At 41.5% G+C, this 21,375-nt stretch overlaps 1 protein-coding gene across 2 annotated transcripts in view; it reads right to left on the minus strand.

Annotated features, from left to right (window-relative positions):
• The window catches only part of GLI3 (GLI family zinc finger 3), a 215,866-nt gene that overhangs the window by 140,216 nt on the left and 54,275 nt on the right, over positions 1-21,375 (minus strand). For both annotated transcript variants that reach the window (XM_056338041.1, XM_056338040.1), the window contains exon 3: positions 5,334-5,576. In XM_056338041.1, the coding sequence (XP_056194016.1) occupies positions 5,334-5,576 (243 nt within the window). The remainder of the gene's footprint in view (positions 1-5,333; positions 5,577-21,375) is intronic.

A 21,375-nucleotide genomic window follows, 5' to 3' on the forward strand; every position in this document is an offset into this window, starting at 1 on the left:
TCCACAGAAGGGCTCCAGAGACACGGGCCGGAGTACTTGTAATGATCAGAACTTCCCAAACACAACCCAAGAGGTTTGGGAGGCATCTTGGAGAAGATATTTCCATTTATAAACTGCTAAGCTTATAAGGTCTACAGCACCTTCCTAAATTTCAAACTGAGTTGCCTCTGACCTTAAGTTTGATTTTGAGAGCTGTAACATTTTTTGTTGGAGACTACTGAAAGATATTACTACATTTTACATTTTTATCCCAAAAATATTTTTGCAAACATGCTCATTTTCTTGAAGATCAACATTTCTGTCGCTCTGCTGACACCAGTAATCTGACATTCACTTTTTATACTAGAAGGTTTTTTTCCCTGTGAGTTTTATTGAAAGCTTTAGATTTTACTTCTTTCAACTAGCCCTCCTTGACAACATTTGGAAACCACCCCATAAATCACTGTCAGTGGAGTTTTGTTACTAGAGCACTTAAGCCCCTCTCCTGCCAAATGCTGCAAAAAGAGATGAAGAAGTAGGACCCAGATTTTCAGATGTATTTAAGAGGCCAAACTCACTTTGAAATTGAAGAGCACCTAAATGTTTTTAAAGACCCCAGCCCTAAATCTCAACAAGGATTCCTCAATGACACTCTCCTACCATAACGTAGCCCTCTATAAAAAGCTGTCCCAGGCTCCTGCCACCCTGTGATGCTGGGAAACTAGAGGTGAGCCAAGACGAGTGCCCACTTTGGGACTATCCAAAAGTATCTTAGTTGTCCCTCAGAGATCCAAAATGTGTCAGGGAGACAACAAAGGATGCCGCTGGCTCCCCCCTATACAAAGCAAATGGGGACCCCCTTCCATGAGCTTATCTGCTGGTGGCAACCTGGACTGCTCTCAGTACCCAATGTGTTGCGCACAGCTGGCCATCATGGTCCACGTTGCCATGAAAATTCATTGCTTTCTAATTATTGTATTTTAAGATAGTGTTTCTAGTTACCAGTCTGCATTTGCAGAAACAAGCCGATTTCCTCTTTTTTTTTTTTTTCTTCCTTTTCTAGGGGGAGATGAAAGAAAGGGAATTCTTGTCAATAGAAATTAAAACACAGTAAATGAACAAGTGCACCTAGTGAACCAGCACTGTATTTTCCTTGCTGTGGTCTTTTGTTCATGTTGCAAATTGATTTTGAGATGACACCAACACTGGGTAATCTAACCCAGGCATTTATGTGGAGCCTGATCCTTACAAACCACAAGTCGAGGCACAGTCAGTGGGAACTGTGGGCAATCAATACCTTTGGAAGGTTAATCCTATGAAATGTGCAATAAGCAGTTCCCACTTCCCCAGATAGAAGCTTCAAAACTAGCAGAATAAATCCCCAGTAAGGAGGGGAAAAAAACGCACCACAACACAATAATAATAATAACAACAATAACAATAATAATAAACAGGAGTGAGTTCCTGCTTTCAGCTACATTCAGTGCAACCTCTTTGAGATGAGGCAATGTACCAGAAAGAGAATCCTGCCAGGGCTATTCCTGTATATACAAATTTTTAGATAGAGCCAACTGAACTGTCACTGCTTTTTACTTAAGATACTTCTTCAGGCTTCACTAATTAGGTACTAACAATTCTTTCAGATGAGCTGTGAAACCCAGGGAAGAATACCAGCAGTACGTTCTAAATCAGAGTGTTTACATCAGGAATGATTCATTTTTTCCATGAGGAATGACTTGTGAGACAGGCAGTCTTAGCACTCCCAATAAATCTGCATGAGAATTAAAACTGGGGAAGAGAATAACAAAGGAAAGTTGCTATCCCCACCGGCCCTGCCTCAGCCCTACCTCTAGAGACAGAATTTACATTAACAAGGGGCTCCAGCTACCACTGCAATCGGTGTTTGAGAAACACAAGGTCTTAAATCCATTTAAGAAACACTGTGATTAAGCTCAGTAACCCTGGCTTTCCTCAATAAAGAAAAGGTGCAACACATGAAGGGAAACCCCATATTTTTGTAATCTGCCTCCAGCTTTTTAAAAGAAAGAAGTTTTTTTTAAGTTAAAAAAAAAAACTAAACAACCCTCCCCATACTTGGTGAGCAGTGTTTAAACAGTGCTTAAGAAATCAGCAACAAAAAAAGACGGAAAACAAAAATTTCTGGTTTAGGCCTGTATGTTTTCCCTTTTATCTCTTGGAAGACAGAGGGCTGTGAGCTGAGCATAAGGCTGCACTCTCATTCTCAGTTGCTAAATGGTTGAGGGGCTCTCTGGCAGTGCAGAAGTGCCGCCAGCTCCATAGCATGTTTCATCCCAGCTGTTTGAAAAGCTGGTCCACTTGAAACACAACCATTATCCCCACCCACACTCGGCAGGAGAGCAAACTCCCCCTCAATGAGGTATTTATTCCACATATATGGTAACTATTATTTGCAACATTTACAACATCAGTCACTTTAATTAGGAAAAAAATTATAACAACAAAAAATCCTGCAATGCAAAGAGACACGCATATTTACATGTAGAAATGCAAAGCATTCAAGTTGTTTCTAATAACTGCAGCTCCTGGAGGGGACATGCGTTCCACACACAATTGACTTAAATGCTCTTTTTCTTTTCTTGCCATAAAAATATACAGATGTTCTTCTTCAAAAAAAATTATTTTCCCTTTTCCTGTGTTACAGGAAGCCCGCCCACACTTTTAAATACTAAGTGGGTATAAATAGAAGCACAAATTAGGCATCTTGAAAAGTCTGTATTTTCCAACCACAGGGCAACTAAGAAATTACTTTGAGTGTTTACATATCCAACTATGTTGAATTAAAACAGTATTTTCTAACCATATGCCCAGCAAAACTGGCAAGAAACTAAGGAATAGACAGACAATAGACTTGCTGGTTCTTCACCTGTTGCTACAGTGGGACTGGGGTATGTTTACATTATTCAGACTTCCTCATGTGGACCACCGTAAGTGTCAGCCTGAATACAGTCACCACTTTGATGAAAGCATGTCTTACATATATAAATGATGCAACTACTATGAAAATTTCAGTAAGCCTGTCTGCTTTCCTATAAATCTAACTAGACATTTGTCTCTTCAGTTGTCCTTCTGTATCACATCTATTAAAGGTAAATAAAAGCATGATGGCTCTTTATATGACATTAATAGTTTGAGGGATTTGATAAATCAGTGAGTACAAATGTACAACTTGCTACAGCAGTGATGAAGCAGGTCTGCCCATCTGATGTTTTCTGACTTCTGCACGTTGCTCGTTTAAAAATCTACTCATCTCCTGTTTCTCTGCTGTTGTATGCGGGATAACTTCAGCTGTTCTCTCAACTTCTGACAGCTATGTTTTTCTAGTAGCCCACACATCGTAACTAGCTAATATTATTGATCACAATACAGACATAGTAGCTTCATTAAATCTTGAGAACTCTCATCAAAAGGCAAATGTAATAAAATAAACCAAAATAAACTAAATGCAAACTACTCAGACACATTCTAACTGTCTGGCCCTTTTCCTTCAGTCTGAATCTTCAGTAGCAGCAATAACACTTTGGACTAGATTTAAGGGGTGAGCTAGCAGCTGCTCCGATGGTCAAAATGGCAATCGTCGCCACTAAATTCAGCACCAGGTTCGTTGTTTGTTTGGGAGTTTGCTGCTGTCACCCATTTCACCTCTCCCCAGCTGTACAGCCTACAAACAGAGAAGCTATTTTGCTTCCCCGATAAGATTCTTTTTTTTTAAAAAATGAGATTTGGGGGTTGCATTAACAAACTGTAAACTATGCATGGTGCCTCCAACCCACCCTGCAAGCTAGTACTTCTAGGCGCTGCTGCTCATGAGCGGTCATTTGCTCTGCACATTCATGCCTCTCTGGCAAAGGAGTCTGCCACTGGTGTGCTGCAGCACATCGTAGTACTTGATAGAAAGATGAGTAACTCCCCCAGAGGGTTTAAGCAGGTCTGTGTGAGAGAGCAGGAGAAGGAGTAGGGTGTACAGAAACCGTCTGCCTACGCTGGAAGACAGCTCAAAAGCTTAACTGCAAACTTTTCCCCTAAATATTGCTCTAAACTATAAGGACAACAAGTGTTCATTTTCTCATAATACCTCCATCCTTATTAACAATCAGGCTCTTTTTTTTCTTTTTTTTTTTTTTTTTAAAAGGAGGTTGGTGAGACTTAAGGTTGTGCAAGACATACTTTGATCTGCACCCTGATGAGTGAACATTCCCCTTTGCTGCTAGCCCAACTAATGAAGGGATAAAATTAGCTTTTATCCCTGGCACTTTCTTTAGCAAAAAAACATGCACTAATCAGCTGTCCTCACTAATCAGTCGTCTGGCTAATGACCTTTTGCCTTAAAACACTAAAATTTCTGAATGATGTGGAAAAAAAACCCCAAAGCAGCCTGGCCCCTCTTTGTGGGTCTTAAGCCTATCATCTGGAATAGGAGACTGGAAGGTTAAATGGCAAATCTGTATCCTGACTGGGTGATAAATCTATAATCAAAAGGCACAAGCCTTGACACCTCAAGATGTACTTCATTACTACACAACTAAATGATTTTTTTTCCTCTTTCTTTTTTTGTAAACTAGAAGCAGATGAAAAAAATTGCTTAACTCCCTCATATTTTGCCTGTGGAGAAATCCATTCCACATCTGTGTTCAAGTGTCAGTTAATTTCTTACTTTTTTATTAATGCCTGAGCAGGAATTCAGAAGTTGAAACTGTTTGCCTCCCCTCTGCCCCCCCTCAACTTCAGGGAGCTGTAGCTGGGGAAGAAAATTGCAAAAGTAGTCCATCAGCCCGCATGCACAAACACACACGTGAATCCCTAAACCACCTCCAAAACAAAACATAAAATTCCCAAAACACAGCAATAAACCTTCCAATCCCTCCCCCCCCGCCCCCCCACAAATTCTCATTGTACAAGGCACAGTCCTTCCTCCCCTTAATACCGTACTTCGATTTTGTTTTAAAAGAGGGATTTTAAGGCCTGTTTTATTTTCTTCTGTGCTTTCTTTAATGTGGCTTTTTTTTTCCTTCATGTATTAAGGAGGTGGAGCAAATGCAACCCTGGATGGCTGAGAAGGATTAGCAACAGATGAGATGTCCTGTGGAAGTTGCTTTACAGAGGCCTGTGGTAATTTCAAGCTGCAATGCAACTGCACCCTGGTTTTTAACTTTGGAAAAGAGATTGTATTTACCTCAACAACCCCGCTCCTCCCCACCCACCAAGACAAAGCAGTTGTTCTCCCTGAGGACAAAGCAAGGCAACAAATTAAATCACGCCAAATTTGACAGCCTTCCAACTTTGCATCCCCAAATGAACCAGCAATTGATACTCACGGTAATGAGGGTCCATGTAACCGTTTCGGGGGTCCATGGTAAAGAGCGTCCCGCGGTAAGGTACAGAAGGTTCGGGAAGGTGCGATATAGATCCATGGATCTCCTTCTTGATTAATGAAGCCCTTTCCTCGCTCGACGTGGAAGGCTCTTCACTGATCTTGCCGAGGCCTTGCCCACCCTGCGGCTGCATTGTGATCGCGTTCCTTCTCTCTCTGTGATAGGTCTGCCCAGGACTTTCATCCTCTGCAAAAAAACGAGGGAGAAGAAAGAGAGAAGGGAAGGAGAAAGAGACACGCACACTTTTTAGCCCATTTATAGCAAATACAATAAAGAAAAGTTCTCCCCCCGCCATCCTCCTCACGGTGCAAGTTCATGACAGCAGGTGCATGTGCAGCGATGAGGGATGGTTTGGGGAAGCTGCTGAGCGGTAGATCATCGTCACCCATGCACCGATGCTCCCACCGGCGGGGCTATCAATTGTGCAAGAACAGACACAGGCTCACTGTTTTCTTGCCTCCGGGACAAGGAGACTGGGAGTTTGGGCTGCCTGATGGGGAGGCAGAAAAGAAAAATAAAAAAGTGATTTGTTACAAAGAGGAGAAGATGAACCCCGCCGGAGGGGCCTAAATCAAACCTAGCCACCCACCGCTGCTCTGCAGCCCAGCTCCAGTCATGGGAGGTTTGCTTCTGTAAGAGGCTGGAGCCTTGCAGGAAGGTTGTTAGCAATCAAAAGTAAGGTGGGCAACAATAAAAAGGGGTAAAATTGCTCAAGCTACAGCACCAGTAGCATCAGGCAGGCGAGTCACTGACTCTAAAGGGTGACCGCATGGGCATGCGTGCACAGGGTGGCGAAGCATGCTCTCCTTTTTTTCCCCCATGTCCACAGACAAACCCACAAATTCTTAATGAGCAAGGGGAAAAGAAAAAGGAAGTGAGGGGCGGGGGGTAATTAGGAGGGTCAAACCCAAGGCCTAGGTCTGGAGTAAGTCTCTAGGCCTGTGGTACCACCTGTGAGGGAAACGGGGCCTCCCTTTCAGGCCACCCCAGGGCCAGCTGCTGAGCCAGTGCTCTGCTCCCACAGGGATTTTAGCCCTCAGGGACTACGTGCACCCTCTGAAAGCCACACCAAATGGTTTTGTTCCTCCAAAGCCAGCCAGACGTTCCTGGGTACATTTCACATGTGGCATGTGGCAAAGGGGTTTCATTAGCTACACAAGGTTCTACTGTAAATGGTCTCCTTAAGTTGCGTTATTGCTTTAAAAACCAGAGACATTTCTCTAAACAAGTGTGAATGCTGTATTCCTTGGCTGATACCCATGCTCCAGGTACTGCCTTGTGCAATCAACCACACTGCACATGTGGGTGTACAGTGGTACATATCTTGAAGAAGTACTGATAAATAACGCTGAGCTCCAAAAGATGCTCAGCAGTTCTGGAAGCACATGAGGAACCTCAGCTTATTAAACACTGGTCACAAAAAAAAAGGTTACTAGAAAGGAAATGAAAATGCCCCCAGGAAATAAAACTACAGTACGTTTAGTCTACAGCCCACGTGCAATGAAAGATCATGGACAGCAGTGCCAAGATTGCACTTCAGTCGTCACAGATTTGGTGTCAGGGCTAAATTTGTACTTGCGACTTGTCCTGGTGTACTCCTTCACACAGCAAAAGTCCCAACCATCAATTCACCAGGAGACTACTTTCACCAAGCCTGACACTAGCGTAATTCAACCTATTTGCCTACATACAAATTAGATTAGAAACAGGCTCCGTACGTGTAGATAGCTGGAGCTGAATTTTGGCCATTATATGCATAAACACGCTACGCTATTACTTTGAATGTGGTGGTCGCTGGTCTTCTCCCTGCCCCCTCTCCTCCCAAGTAGCAACAACAAGAAAACCCAGCAGCGTAGCCTATTGAGCGCTTAATTATTTTTCTATCTCCAAGTATTACAGCAACCAGGCTCGGCTGACTTATCAGCATCTTCCAGGGGCTGAATTCTTTTTACAGCCAGCAGTAATTCTCCATACAGAGCATTTCCAGGGTTGGCTCTGAGGAGAAAGAGTTAATGGAAATGGACAACACCACCGTAGAACTGAAACCTTTTGCCCTTTTCTACTTCTTATTAATATGCACAGGCACCGGTCCCTTCTCTGGATTAGCAGGGTTTAAGGTTTCAACTTTTTACACCAAAGCTGGTTTCAGTTAGAGAACTGCAAAAGGGAATCTAAAACTTTAAAACTTATATGAGGTTTTTAGAAAGCTGCTTGTATAACTAAAAAATAAAAAATAAATCACCCTAAAGTCATGTTTTCCATCACGTTTCTCTCTAGCCAGAGTCTTTTATGCTAAATTTCAACCTAGAGTGAACTTTCACTGATGAGATGTAAACTCTTGTAAAAATAGGGGATTACACTCCATTTGAAATCTTGACAGACCCTTAAGCAGAGCAAGTTAGCCTGTGCTACCACAGTATGGGAAGAAGCAAGCTGGAGTGATTTGTGGGGCTGTATAATCAATCCAAGGATCAGATAGGATTTCAGTTCTTTTACTCTTCCATATAAAGATAATATTTGTTAAAACTGCCATCCTGGGATACAACAAGAAGCTGACATCTGTCTGCAGTCTCCACTTTTATTCCTTCCTTCTCAAAACACGCATGTGTCATGAATCAAGGTATTAGTGACTACTATGGAACAAGCTGATTTTCCAAATTGCTGAATGAAATTCAAAACCTACTTCCAGTAACTTTGAAACTCAAGGCAAAATGTGTTTTGTTTTAATAAGCTTTCCTTTCTTATAGTTTCTTGAAGAAAAAAAAAGGAAAACAAAAAGCAGTATTTTTCCTTCTGCATCAACCATCTCTCTCCCCATTATGAAATTACTGCCGTGTGCTATTAGAAGTCCAGCATTTCTGTAAATTGCCTGCCATGTAAAAAAACCTAGAAGTATTTTTTAAGTAAACACGATGGCATTTTTGCAATAATAAGGCATAATCAACTGCCAAACAGCTCACTAAGCATTTACTTCATGCTCCACACCACGGAGCCGCTTTTGATAGGGGGCAGATGAGAAACTTGACAGCACCCACGCTCCAGACATGAACAGGCAAGCGGTTTGCAGGAGCTCCGCAGGCACCAAGTGGGAAAGTCCTCTTGCAGTAATGCTGCCGACTCTCAACGGCAGGCGAGCCACTTCAGTGCGCCAAAAGGCAAAAGCTGTCTAATCTTGTTCTGTTTCAGCTGAATTGTTCAATAAACTTTTCAGAGTAAGTGCAGGCAAGCTGCGCCAGGCCAAATTATTGACAGAAACATACTGCCCACCATGGCAACAAGTGGGACTCTATAGCAAAAATGTAAGCAAACAGCCCACTTCTCCAGCAGCATCTGCCAAGGGGTTTACAGCCAAATACATGACAACTGTTACGGCTCTGAGCACGTTTTAGAAGTGGCCAGCTTTAGGGTCAAAAGAAACATCCGATTTACTAAAATCTTGCAGAGACACAAACGCCAAAGTTAAAGGGACTGATCCTCTCTTACCTCCACCTACTCCCTGCCGGTGGGGCCCCACTGACTCCAGCACAGTTCATCCCGCCTTTTGCGGGTGTAAGAGAGAGGGGTTAATCAGAAAAGAAAAAAGTTATCAGGCCCGGAGAGCAATCTGCATAAGCTTCTCTTTCCTTATGTATATCCTACCCTGTCTTAACAAGTCAGTAGCCAGAGACACGTGTTAACAAGTGCCCAGCCTGGAATGATCACATTGATCCAAGATTCTCCCATCCACTCAGAAACAGCCGAGTTAGTCCTGCTGTTCGGATCAGAAGCAGTTTTTATTACAAGTGCTGAGTACCAAGGAGCACCGCATCTAATCAACAAGCTTTTTCAAAAAATTCACACCAGACAGCATGCCTGAAAAAATGCACTTTTAATTGCTCAGCTATTTACCCAGAAAATTAAGTCAGGTCAACCCAAAAACTAATGCAAAAATCCATTTAACTTTCTCACCCTATTGAACTTTTTTTGCTCTTTTTTTATTGTAGACCAAAACAAAGTATAAGCTTTTTTACTTTAAACCTCTTAAAGCCAGCAACCAAAAAAAGGTTGAACTCTACCGATACACTACACTAAAAATCAGTTTCAACACACTTAAGAGACTCCTGCTTAAACAGGACAACACCAGCCCAGTCAAATCTGTTAAATTATTAAGTTTCATCACTTGCAGAGGGCATTACTGTCTCGTGAGCGATATGCCAACGGTAAAAGAAAAGAGAAGGTACTTACAACTCAGTCCGAGACACCCTAGCTGATGCTCCCTCCAAGCTCTTCTCTTGACCAAAATTCTATGGCTACCGGGACGTGGGCATTCCTCCCTCTCTTTTCCTCTCCCCCCCACACATCTCCCTCCCTCTGTCTCAGAGGCAGTGCTTCTCCCATTAGAGGAATTAAAAGTGGTTGGTGCCATGCTAAATTTAACAAGCTCATTAGTATTCTTCCTGTGTGCTTCCTAGTGAACTCTCCCTATTCAAGTGGCTCTCTCTAGCTGAGGGGTCAGGCGGCTAATCATTAAATCAAACTAATGTCACCCTATCACAATCAGCCTAAGAGAAGGAGGGTTTATTATTTCAGTTTATGCTAAATAAATGGTTTTACAAATGGTCTCCAAGCAAGGTCAACAGCAGCTTCAATTACAAGACAAACTTAACAAGAGTTGCTATAAACCAAGTGCTCCATATTGACCTAAGCACAAGCTCGGCTCCGCATATTACCACTAGCAGGATTGTACAGGAATGCATATTGTAAAATAAAGGAAAGGGTAATCTTTTCTTTGCCAGAATTTGTGACTGCACAGAGACTGCTCATTCACCTCTCCCCAACCAGCTTGCTGCTCAGCTCAATTCACCCCACACAAAGGCTGAAGACCAGACCTCAATGGACTGAGTGAAACATGTTCAAAACTAGGCTCTCTATTGTGACTGAATTTCTTAACATCTTTTCAAAAAGCGGAGAATGCCTTGAGGCTAAAGGAAGAAACAGGCTAATGGTGAATTGGGAATACTGAGCAAATTTCAGAGCCCTTTCCTCCTAGCTTTTGAGGTTGAAAGCAAGCTCTTTCCTTTCAAGTTTCAAAGTCCTTTTTCCTCCCGCAGTGTCACAGAAGGATTTGAAAAGAAGGTAATTGTGCTCACAGTCCCCCTGATCAGAGCTTACGTCCTATTTCTGGTATTTCAGAATACTTCTTGCAATAATGGTGCATATAGCTCAATCCCTTAACCGTCCTGCACTCTGCAATTGCTCATTAAATGAACAATTGCTGGTATAAAATGCCTTTTATGTTCAAGGTCTGGATATAAGATAAGCATTCTAGTACTCTAAATTTGGTTTACTAAGGAAACTCTCCATCATTAAATTACAAAACTGAAGTCAGAATATCAGTCTTTCCCAGAAAAGTAGCATTTTAGGTTGCTGTGAGCTCGGGGGGGGGAGTAGGGATGGAACATAAAAAAGATTGACTACTTAAGATTCTTAATAGAATAGCTATCTAAGTAAGAAAGCAATCTCCCTCATGTTTAAGAAGGTCTAAGTTTTTGAGACTTGATATTTTCTTCCTCAAAATGATGCAATAGAGCACTTGCCAGGCTCATTAGGATGTGTATCTGCACCCTCTTCTATACACACGCTGATCACTACTCTCTGGCCACCTTAACAGCAAAGCAGGAGGAAACACATCTGTAGGACTGTGCCTGCCTTTAAAAACAGTGTGCGTTGTAACCAAAGTTTTGTTTTGGGTGGGTACAGTAGTTTAAATTGGGCACTCTTGGTCCCAAGTTTGTTATTTTCCTGCATTTGGAGCAACTGCACATGAAGTACGTGCTCTGGAAACACTAACACAGATACGAAGCACAATGCTCATAATTGGTTTTAAAAATAGACTCCAACCATACAAGAGGCTACAAAATTTATTAGATAACAAGTATGGTACTCACTATTCTCAATGCTTAAGCATACCTTTACAAGACTTTTTTACTTATAAATAGCATACATTATCTGAGCTCAAAACTGAAAATGTATAGATTTATATTCCCATTTGTAATGGATTTTCAGCTTCATTATTTTCCCATTACCATATGTATAGTATTTTCCAGGAACTGATTTGTGACCTTTGGAATATGAATACACAACACTTTTCTCTGTTTTTTGTTTGTTTTGAGAAACCTATTATATTCTTTTGTTTGTCATCTTTAACTTTCAATGGAAGAAAAAGGATTTCTCAACAAGGCAGAAAGCAGGCCCAATCCCAACAATATCTACATAATACTCCACCCCCCATTATTTTCCACAAATGAGACATACGTTCATTTTTGCTGCATTTACAGCACAATTCAATTCAGTCGTTTTTTTGAAAGTACAGATGAATTCAGAACAGAGCACATCAATACAATTTCTACGACTTTTGAAACAGAGACTAATTCTCCGCTCCCTGGGTCAATGGCAGAGCTCCCACCAACCGGAGGAGACAAGACTGGGGCTGCACCAGGCTCACACTGCTCCGACACTAGGTCAGTGATGCACTGCTAGCAGCAGAACATGGCTCACAACCTCTTCCAGCTGTGCACACGCAACTCTTCCCCGAGATTGCTGGGGAACCTGCTCATGTTGTGAAGCAGCTTAAAATTCAGATAAACTTTTTCCGACACCTAGATCAGAGAGTGCCTCATTAGTAGCGATATGTTTACCTCAATTTCTTGAATATCCAGAGAATTTAAACTGCTTGGTGCCTCCCCATTTGCACGCAAATAAAATCAAGTTAAACAGATATGTATGAAATTACATCAAATAAAACCACCTTTAAAGTTTCATAGTTAACTGGGAGTCTGCATCTACAAACCCCAGCATCAGACTTATAGGGAGATGCTAAAAATCTCATTTAAGCTAAAAAAACCTCACCAAAACTCACCAAAAAGTCCTACTTAGGGAACACAAGAGGTAGCTGCGGACACAGCTACCTACACACAAAGGCACAAAGTGCTGTGGAAAACTTGTCAGTTCCAAGAATCTCAGAAGGCGGGCAAGAAAGAGGCAGGACTGGGCTGCCTTGCACCTGACCTACATCTCGCTGATCGTGCCGGACACAAGTAAGAAAAAAGGAAGTAACATTTAGGTATATGCCTGAAGTTACTGACCTTACACTCGCGCCATACCACTGACTTCAGTGACTTTGGATCAGACTGCGGAAGTTGCTTGCTGCGAACTAGATTCCCACGATATCCTGTTGGCCCAGTTTGGCTAGAGCTGCCCAGCTGAATGGCTAACCAGCCGACACATGGAGCCCAAGCCCCTGCAATGCACAGCCCCAAGCCTCAGCGAACCTAATAAGAGGCACTAATTCTAAGCAGCTCGCAAGGTCAGACTCCAAAGGAGCGGAAGCCTCACTTCTGAACGAGCCCTCCTCCAGCCCATTTCCACACAGGCTTTAAAATAACAAAAACAAACAATTTAAATCAAAACAGATGAAAACCATTTTCTCCCCTCCCAAGTTCAGGGCTACGTGTTTCTCCCATGGCAGACAGTGGATTATTGCAGCGATACTTAACACCACTCACAAGCGCAGCCCCCAGCCCTCTGGTTTAGGTGTTAGTGACGACATCGACTGCTGCAGGAGAAACACTACACCCTGTACCCAGGTACCAAGCAGGTGGTGGGCTTTTAAGTTTACCTTTGTGGGGCCTACAAGGCTCAAATCCTGCTTGCTTTACTCACACTGTAATCCCAGGAACTCTGCGAAACCACTCGTGCAAGTAAAGCAATAGGGATTCACATCCAGCATCAGAAAGGCTCCAACCATTGGGCGCAAATGATCTGTGCCTGGAAAATGTACTGGAGATGTCTGTGAGCATGTGGAAATGCCGTGTAATTAGTCTGATGAAAAAGGGACTCTTACTAGTAAAAGTGCCTTGTAGTTCCAGTGGACAAGAAAAAAACAAAAGTCCTAATGCAGAAGTAGAAGGCACTTGAAGGTACCGTTAATTGGCAAAATTAACATGAAGCGTGTGATTTCTCCCTTTACATTTGCAAAACTAGAAGGCAGGCAAAAACACCTCCCTTTCTTCATATAGTGAATTTTATGTTTTGATTTTGCTACTTGAGGACTGGGAAACTTACAGGAGAAAAAAAATCAGTTGCAGAACCAATCTTACTTTTTTATTTTCCCTTGTAAAAAGTGTTTCGCCTTACAAAATTCAGCAAAGCCTGTGAGTTACTGTGCAACAGCCTCAGCAAACTAGAACATTTGCTACACTCAAGCTTGGCACTTCCAGGATAGCTCCAGGATTATTGCTCTTCTCCAACACCTAGCCTCTTCAAAGAGCCAGGAGACTCAAACATAACTTGGAGAAAGATAGCTATGGACATCAGGATCTGACTATTGGCAACCATTCCTGAGAAGGGAAAAGCTCCTCAGCCTCTTGCAAAACATTCAGAAGGATCCTGATTTGAAAACATTATGAAGTTCCTTCCATTAGCTAGTTATTAGACTGTTAGTCACTGCTTACTTTGAGCAAGCTAATTAGTTACATCAAAGGCACCACAACAAATTCCCAGGAGGGTTTTAGGGGGGAAAAATGTATTTCTCAACCATCTAATACCCATTTATGCCTATCTGAGGGTAACTGCCTCATCTCACTCAGACACTGGGGGACTTATTCTGTACTGCTGTCACTTTCTACCAAGCCAGCAGCAACGCTGGGCCTTAAAGCTGTTTCACAAAGCTGTTTGTAGCCTGATATAAATTTGATTAGCCATACTTAGAAGCCACGAAAGAGTGAAAGTTATAAACCCTTTGGTGCACCATCTCCCTTTGTAACATCCACAGCCAAGACACCTTGGCCTGGGCAGAATAAAAAAAAAAAAGTTACTTTAATTAGTGTTGCATACAGAATTGATACTTCTTCCTTTTTTCCTTTGTTGCATTCAAACTGCTAAATGCAATCATTAGCCAATCGCTAAGTGGTTTGCAACAGCCCAGAAGCCATGGGAACCCTTCAGTTTAGATGGCAGATACCACCTATTTTCATTGCGAAACATATTTATTGCTGCATCCTTTTGCACAGTTGCAGTAAGTGTCAGTGTTTCCATTATATCCCTGTACTTCTAGCCTCTGAAACATATCTGAAGTTGTTTAAAAAATATGTGTTACTCTGCCCTGATTTACAGTGGCTGTAATCTCAGTTGCGAACAACGATTTCATCAAGGTCTCAGGGCAAAATCTGAACGCCATATAAATTTTTTTGTGTGCAAATATGTATGTATACACACGTGGTCACATGCACTCACAAATCCAGCTCCACCTTACATGCCGTAAAATTAAACCAATTGCAGATGAGGCTGTGCATGATACATGGATGTCTACACATAAATGCCCACACAGGCATGCTGCATACCTGAGCACAGAAATAAGACTTTTCACATTCCTCAGCAGCAGCCTATGCTGCAAAACAAATGCAAGACTTACAGTGAAGATGCTCTCAAGCAAAGAAGAAGCCTCCCCAGAAGACTCTCAAGTCCTATACACCAAACGATTTGATGCTTTGAATGATCTTCTGGACATTAGTGCATTACTAAAATACTGCAGAGCTATTAATTCACAGACGTTGTCAAATATTCCTTTTATCAACACTGCTTCTCCCCCAAGAATTTGGTATTCTGAGAACCCCAAACCTGATACCATCTGTTTACCTATCAAATAGATGCAGTTAAGTGTTAAAGTTAAAGGCTGTCTTCCCTGCCTAGAGACACCTCCTTACAAAAAGAAAAATCTCTCCTCAGGGCCTTCCAAAGTGCTTGACCTTCCCAAAGACCAGCCTGGTTTTTCCTCCCTGTGCTCACTTTCTTCTCAGTTTTCTCCACTAAGGAGAATGCACGAGCTCGGGCAGAGATGCACATTGCCATACTACCTCACGTAGTTACCATCTTCACATTCCAGTCACCAAAAATACTACTGCCAGCTACAAGCAAGCATCAAACTGGCTCCAGGGATGGATGCATGTGAGTGGGCAAAGAGAGCTGGGAAGTGGAGAGCCTGGAAGGAAAGGATAGGAAGGAGCAAATTTTTCATACCATGATCTCCAGTCCCCCTGCCCAGGGGAAGGAATACTATTAAAAACTTTGGAAAGAAGGCTGGTGACACACGGAGTTGGATAATTAAGATAACTGACTACAGCTCACTAGCCTCTGGGGTTCCCTTCCCAAGACAGTGGGTTCCTCGTTGCCAGTGCCTTTCTTCTCCCTTCTTCACTTCACTGCACACTTGTGGACAGGCTTTCCAGCATCTGGCAGGGTCCAGCAGCCTTGCCTGCTACATTTGAAAAGAGGCAAGAAAAAACCTGAGACACACCACCACCTTTTTCCAGCTTCTCAACACAACGCCCCAGCAGGAGAAACTGCATGTCAACCAGATCATTCAAAACAAGTTAATAGTTGATGTTTTCTGTTGAGTTCTAGGAATGAGCAAAACTGGTTTTGAGACTTCACTTTGGCTACTTCTGCATTTGTCTTTCTAACCTCAATGCTACATAACAGATTTTAAAAGACACTGGAATACTGCCGGAAGCTTTTAACAATCAACCGCATGAAAGTACTTAAATGCTTATAACTGTCTTAAGCAATATTATATGTTTCCATTTATCATTATGCAATGCACACCTGAGAACAGAAAGACAGCCAAGTTAGAAAAAACGCTTACATGTTCCGAAAGAAAGTGTCAGAACAATTTTATTAATACAGCACCCTCTCCTCCTACTACACTGGCCATAGCAGCTAAAAAGAGCATTCTTAACTTGTTAATCATATTTTGGTGGCTTCATCCATGCACAATCTGGCAAAAGTAGACTTCCATGTTTCCTTATTATTTTTTGTTACAATTTTTGGCTACCTAGATTTTGAGACAACATTCATTTCATAGAAAAATAAAAAAAGATTCCTCAAAAAAAAAGTTAAATAATCATGATTTGTATGGAGGGAGGCTGGGGAAGGAAAGGGGAGCCACCTGAGAAGTTCAATTGACTACATACAAATGAGCAAAATAAATAAATCACTGCACACTGCCCAGGAGTACAATCGCTTCTTCGTGCTGAGAAAGAATGCAAAACTGTAGCCAGTAAAGACAGAACCATTCCAATCCAGAAAGTATTCCACGACAAAAGAGAATTACCAAATTTTACTGAAAGGAGCCTATTTTTGAAAAAAAAAAAACAAATTAGGACTGCCTCTTAAATGTACCACTAAGAATTCTAACTATTTCTAAGCATGCCACAGACTTTTTCTCATTGTGGCAGAATCAAAACTAAAAACCATTTTCCTTTATTTCTGTAAATAAGTTTTGTGTGATAAAAAGGGGCAGCACTGTTGCTTTCAACAAACCTGAGGCAAAATGAAACAAAACTAATGGCAGAAAGGGTGCTTACTCTAGAAATGCAAAGAACAAGAACCAGAACATTTTTTTAATGGAAAGCACAACCTCCGCAAGCATTTCACATGCAACTGTCATGAGGGATTGAACCTCCAAGTTCTTGCACAAGTAGAATTGTTATGGAAGAATCCACAGTGGACTCTGGACTTGAAGCTTTCTGCTCCTCAAATCTCACCCTTGTCTTCCACAAGCCACTTCACTTCTCACAACTTCGTCTTCTTCACCCACAAAACGGGTAAAATACTGATAACTGATTTCATAACAGAAAAATATTTTTATACAGCAAATAAGCGCAGTAATGATGGAAGGCTTCAAGGTCCATTTGATTTATATACAGAAGCATCCAGTTAGATCTGAAGGCAGAATATGTTGAACAGTCAGCCCACAGCTGCCCCACAAATCACCCTGTATATTAAATGTTCCAATCCTGCAAAACACAGCGTGATTCCCCTTTCTATTACGTAAAACAGTTGTCCACAATTTGCACAACTTGTCCACAAATGCATAACTACTGACTAATAATTATTTACCACATCCTTCCACAGGGAAGGAAAAAAAAAAAAGAAAGAAAGAAAGAAACCATAGAATCGGGAAAAAAAAAAACAATCAATCACATCAACCTTTAAAGTGTTATTGCCCTGAATTCATGATGCCTACCCCATCCAACCCTCCTGCCTATTCTATCATTACCAATCTCGCCCAAAACACGATGCCTCTGCCTCCACCTCTTCATATCTAAACTACCTTAAGTTCTGAAAATGGCTTTTAAGAAGCTTTCTGAAAAAACCTGAATGAAAGCAGTGGACTTGATTTACAGTGTTACAGATTTAGAGTGTTAGCTACAGATTGCTAAGTATTTGAAGAAGCTTTTTTCCAAACAATGGCCATGTTCGTTCTTCCCCAGTGCAGGACAAAAGGTCCATCTTGCCAGCACCAACGAGAATCCAATTTTTTTCCTTTATTGGGAAACCATAGTCTTTTGGAACTATAATACAGGTATCTCCCACATCATACTGCCGACTCTTTCAGATCAGAAAGAATACTTTTATGCTGTTTGGACCAGTTTAACCCCAAGTCCTGTAAATGTGAAAAATAGCAGAAGATAACGTGCAGCCTGAACACCTTAAGGTACTTCTACAGCTGTTCATGGCAATGTTGCCAACTGTGCCATAATCATTTGTTGTATTAACATATCCTCCTTGCAGAGGATATGAGATTTAACATATTTGTCCTATAAAACTCAATTAGCTTTTTTAGATGCACCAGAATTGTAACATCAAAACCAGCTAGCTATAAAGAAGAAATTCCCATTAGAAAATGTTTTTTCACAGCAAAAAGACTGACAGTCCACAGTCTTCTCACAGCAGAATACATATTGGGCTTGCTTGTTGCAACTCCTTTCTAAAGACTACAAAAAATCTTTTCCAGAGCAGTAAGGTTACCACTGTCAGCTGCACTGAACTACGTACTTCCCTCTCTTTTGGGTCTTATCTTCAGAAATCACAGAAACAAAGATGTAAACTTGGACATTAAAGAGTGTTAACATCAAAGTACATGCACTACTTTTGATATTAACCAAAGCCTTGAACCAGCAATCTAACTGGCACAAATCAGGGGTGTCGATGTAATTTCAGAAACAGCTGAACTGAGCTCTCTGCTGTGGCCTGCATTTGCTCACCGACTTTTCAAAGCACAGTATGGCTGTATGTTTTAACAACTAGCTGCCAATCAAGCAAGCAGCAAGAATCCAAATTCACTTCTTAGCATCTTCACAATTCATCCACCTACATTTCTGAACATATGAAGCCTTCTACTTGTTTCTTTTCATTTAAAAATTCTAAAAACGTCTAACGCCTCCATCCAGAGCAATTCCCTCTCACTGGGGCAAACCACTGCCTGTACAACATCACTGTCCTTTGGTTTACATAAAAATTACTGTCTACCTCAAGTGGAAAAACGAATATACAAGTCCATAAAGAAGTTACGTAAACAGATGCCAATAACATATTTGTGTATCTCTCCCATATCTCATGCATCATCACATACATCCCTTACGTCTGAGTCTGCATATCCCAACAGAGCTTCAAATTCTCTCATCAAAAAAATGAAGAAAGTATGAATATCAATTCTTTCCTAACCTTCACCATTTCCCATGAAAACTTGGGTTTTCGCTAGCTTTCACACACATTCCCCCTTGTTCTTCAAGACAGTTCCAATGCCATCTTCGTAACTTGGATTCAGATTTGTCTGGGCCTGAATTTAAAGGCATGACCTTACAAAAGGCTAGACTAGCTAACACACACCAGCTAATGTGACTCATTTGGAAAAGACACTGCAAAACATCCAGGTACATGGCACTGATTTTTAACTCCCCCTTATGCTTTAACTAACCAGCTTAGTCCATACTGAAGTCTACCCAAGACTCTCAGTACATGTTTCCTCATAAAACGTCACACAACTTTAGCCAGAACAACACGTTAGGGCTTCAACTAGTGTAGCTTATGCACCTCAAGTTGAAGTATAAGCTTCAGGGTAAGTGGGAAGAAGGAAAAGAAGGAAAAGAAGGAAAAGAAGGAAAAGAAGGAAAAGAAGGAAAAGAAGGAAAAGAAGGAAAAGAAGGAAAAGAAGGAAAAGAAGGAAAAGAAGGAAAAGAAGGAAAAGAAGGAAAAGAAGGAAAAGAAGGAAAAGAAGGAAAAGAAAGAAAAAGAAAGAAAAAGAAAGAAAAAGAAAGAAAAAGAAAGAAAGAAAAAGAAAGAAAAAAAGAAAGAAAAAAGACACTCAAGTGTAGATTCCTAGCGTTTTTGGTACCCTATTAATGTTTTATATTAATAGGACAAACCCCAGGATGCATGTTGTGATGCAGTAGTAAAACACTGAGCAAAACACTGTTGTACATAACTGTACCCAGAGTGACTGCTCTCCTCATAGAATCATTTAGGTTGGAAAAGTCCAACTGTTAACCCAGGACTTCCAAGTCCATCACTAAACCACGTTCCTAAGCACCACATCTACACGTATACTACATTTACTACTCCCATGCCACATTCTTCTTTTTCCCCATTTCCAAAGGAAACAAGGCTAAATAATAACTATCAAGGGAAGGCAGAAAGGAGTTTGGTATCTTTTCTCCATACTTTCACATCCACCGAGTAGATTAAGCCATTTTTGCCTGAGGCAGAAGTTTCTATACTAGATCTCTACCTTAAAAAAAAAAGCCAGCCAGGTGGAGGAGATGCTCTGTTACCAGCCACTCCAACACGAAGTTTGCAGAGTGACTTTTCTTTACAATACAAGAAAGTATTTAAAGAACAAGGTGCAATAAGCTTCCCACCAGAAGAAAAATCTTTGGTCAGAGCCAGCATCTTATTAGACACCAGAGAATCAAGACAAAAAGCCATGCCCTGGAAGAAATTCCCAGGAAGGTCCATTCCTACTCCAAGCAGCTTTGCATTTTGAACAGAGTTGTTGATTAGGGGTGTGACTCAGAGCAAGTTTCCAGGATAAATCTTACAACTCACAGCACCGGAATGCAACAGATTCACACATGGTTCTGTGCACTACAGCAGTATCTTGATGACTAAGGTGTCCATAGTGTTTGAGTAGTAACAGCAAGCTTTTGAGTAGTATTCTGAGGACCAGGCAACTGCCTTCCACAGTCCCCCTCAACCACTGAGGAAGAGAATAGGCAGGAATGCTTTCAACAGCCTTGTCAAACACAAAACTATATGCAGACATGGAAAGGTAAGCTGACTACAGAGCCTGTTTTGCCAGGCTGACCATAAAATCTGCCACAAACCGGAAATTATGAAAACTATACATGCACATTCTTAATGAAGGCTAGCAATTAAAAGTCTGGCCCAGAAGTGACCATAGCTATCTTCTTAGAACAGGAGCATGGTTGTAGAAATGTCAGATTTGTGTATCAGAAGCTGAGTTTACTGGAAAAGGGGACTTCTCAACTCCTCCACAAGACAAGACCACTATCTGGTGGATGTTGCAAGAAAAAATAAAATTAAAAAATGCCAGCACGGCTTAATCACCTAGGAATGTGTCCTGCAGCTACACATCTGAAGAGCACCAGTCAGGACAATCTGTTGCATGACTGCAACTACCTACTCTGTAGCAGTAGATTGTTAAGTTATCCTCCCTCTTCCCAAATAACAACATTTTACTTGTAAGGACTTCAGAGCAGGTATGCATTTCCACCAGAAGAATAAAACAAAACTATCATATACTGTTTATGAAGCACTATACATTTATGCACACAAACAAGAAAAAGGATATTCAAATGTAACCTTAAGCCTGCAAAAGACAGACATGGCAAAAATAAGGTTGTGTGTGTACCCTCAGTTATGACCTCACGTGTCACAGTCTGCTTCAAGATGCACACAAAGCAGCATGCCAGCTTTGTTCTGCAGGACCCCAGCTTCAGCCAGTGCACGGAGTGCCCAGCACATGTTTAATCAGCAGCTTGTCACTACCTGGTTCTCCTCTTGGAGCTCAATATGTGGCCCTTCTGCTCCATGTGCTGCCCTTCACTGAAGCCCAGCTCTCCAGAAAGAATTATTAATTTCCTCC

The sequence above is a fragment of the Falco biarmicus genome, chromosome 4 (assembly GCF_023638135.1).
Source record: "Falco biarmicus isolate bFalBia1 chromosome 4, bFalBia1.pri, whole genome shotgun sequence".
NCBI lineage: Eukaryota > Metazoa > Chordata > Aves > Falconiformes > Falconidae > Falco > Falco biarmicus.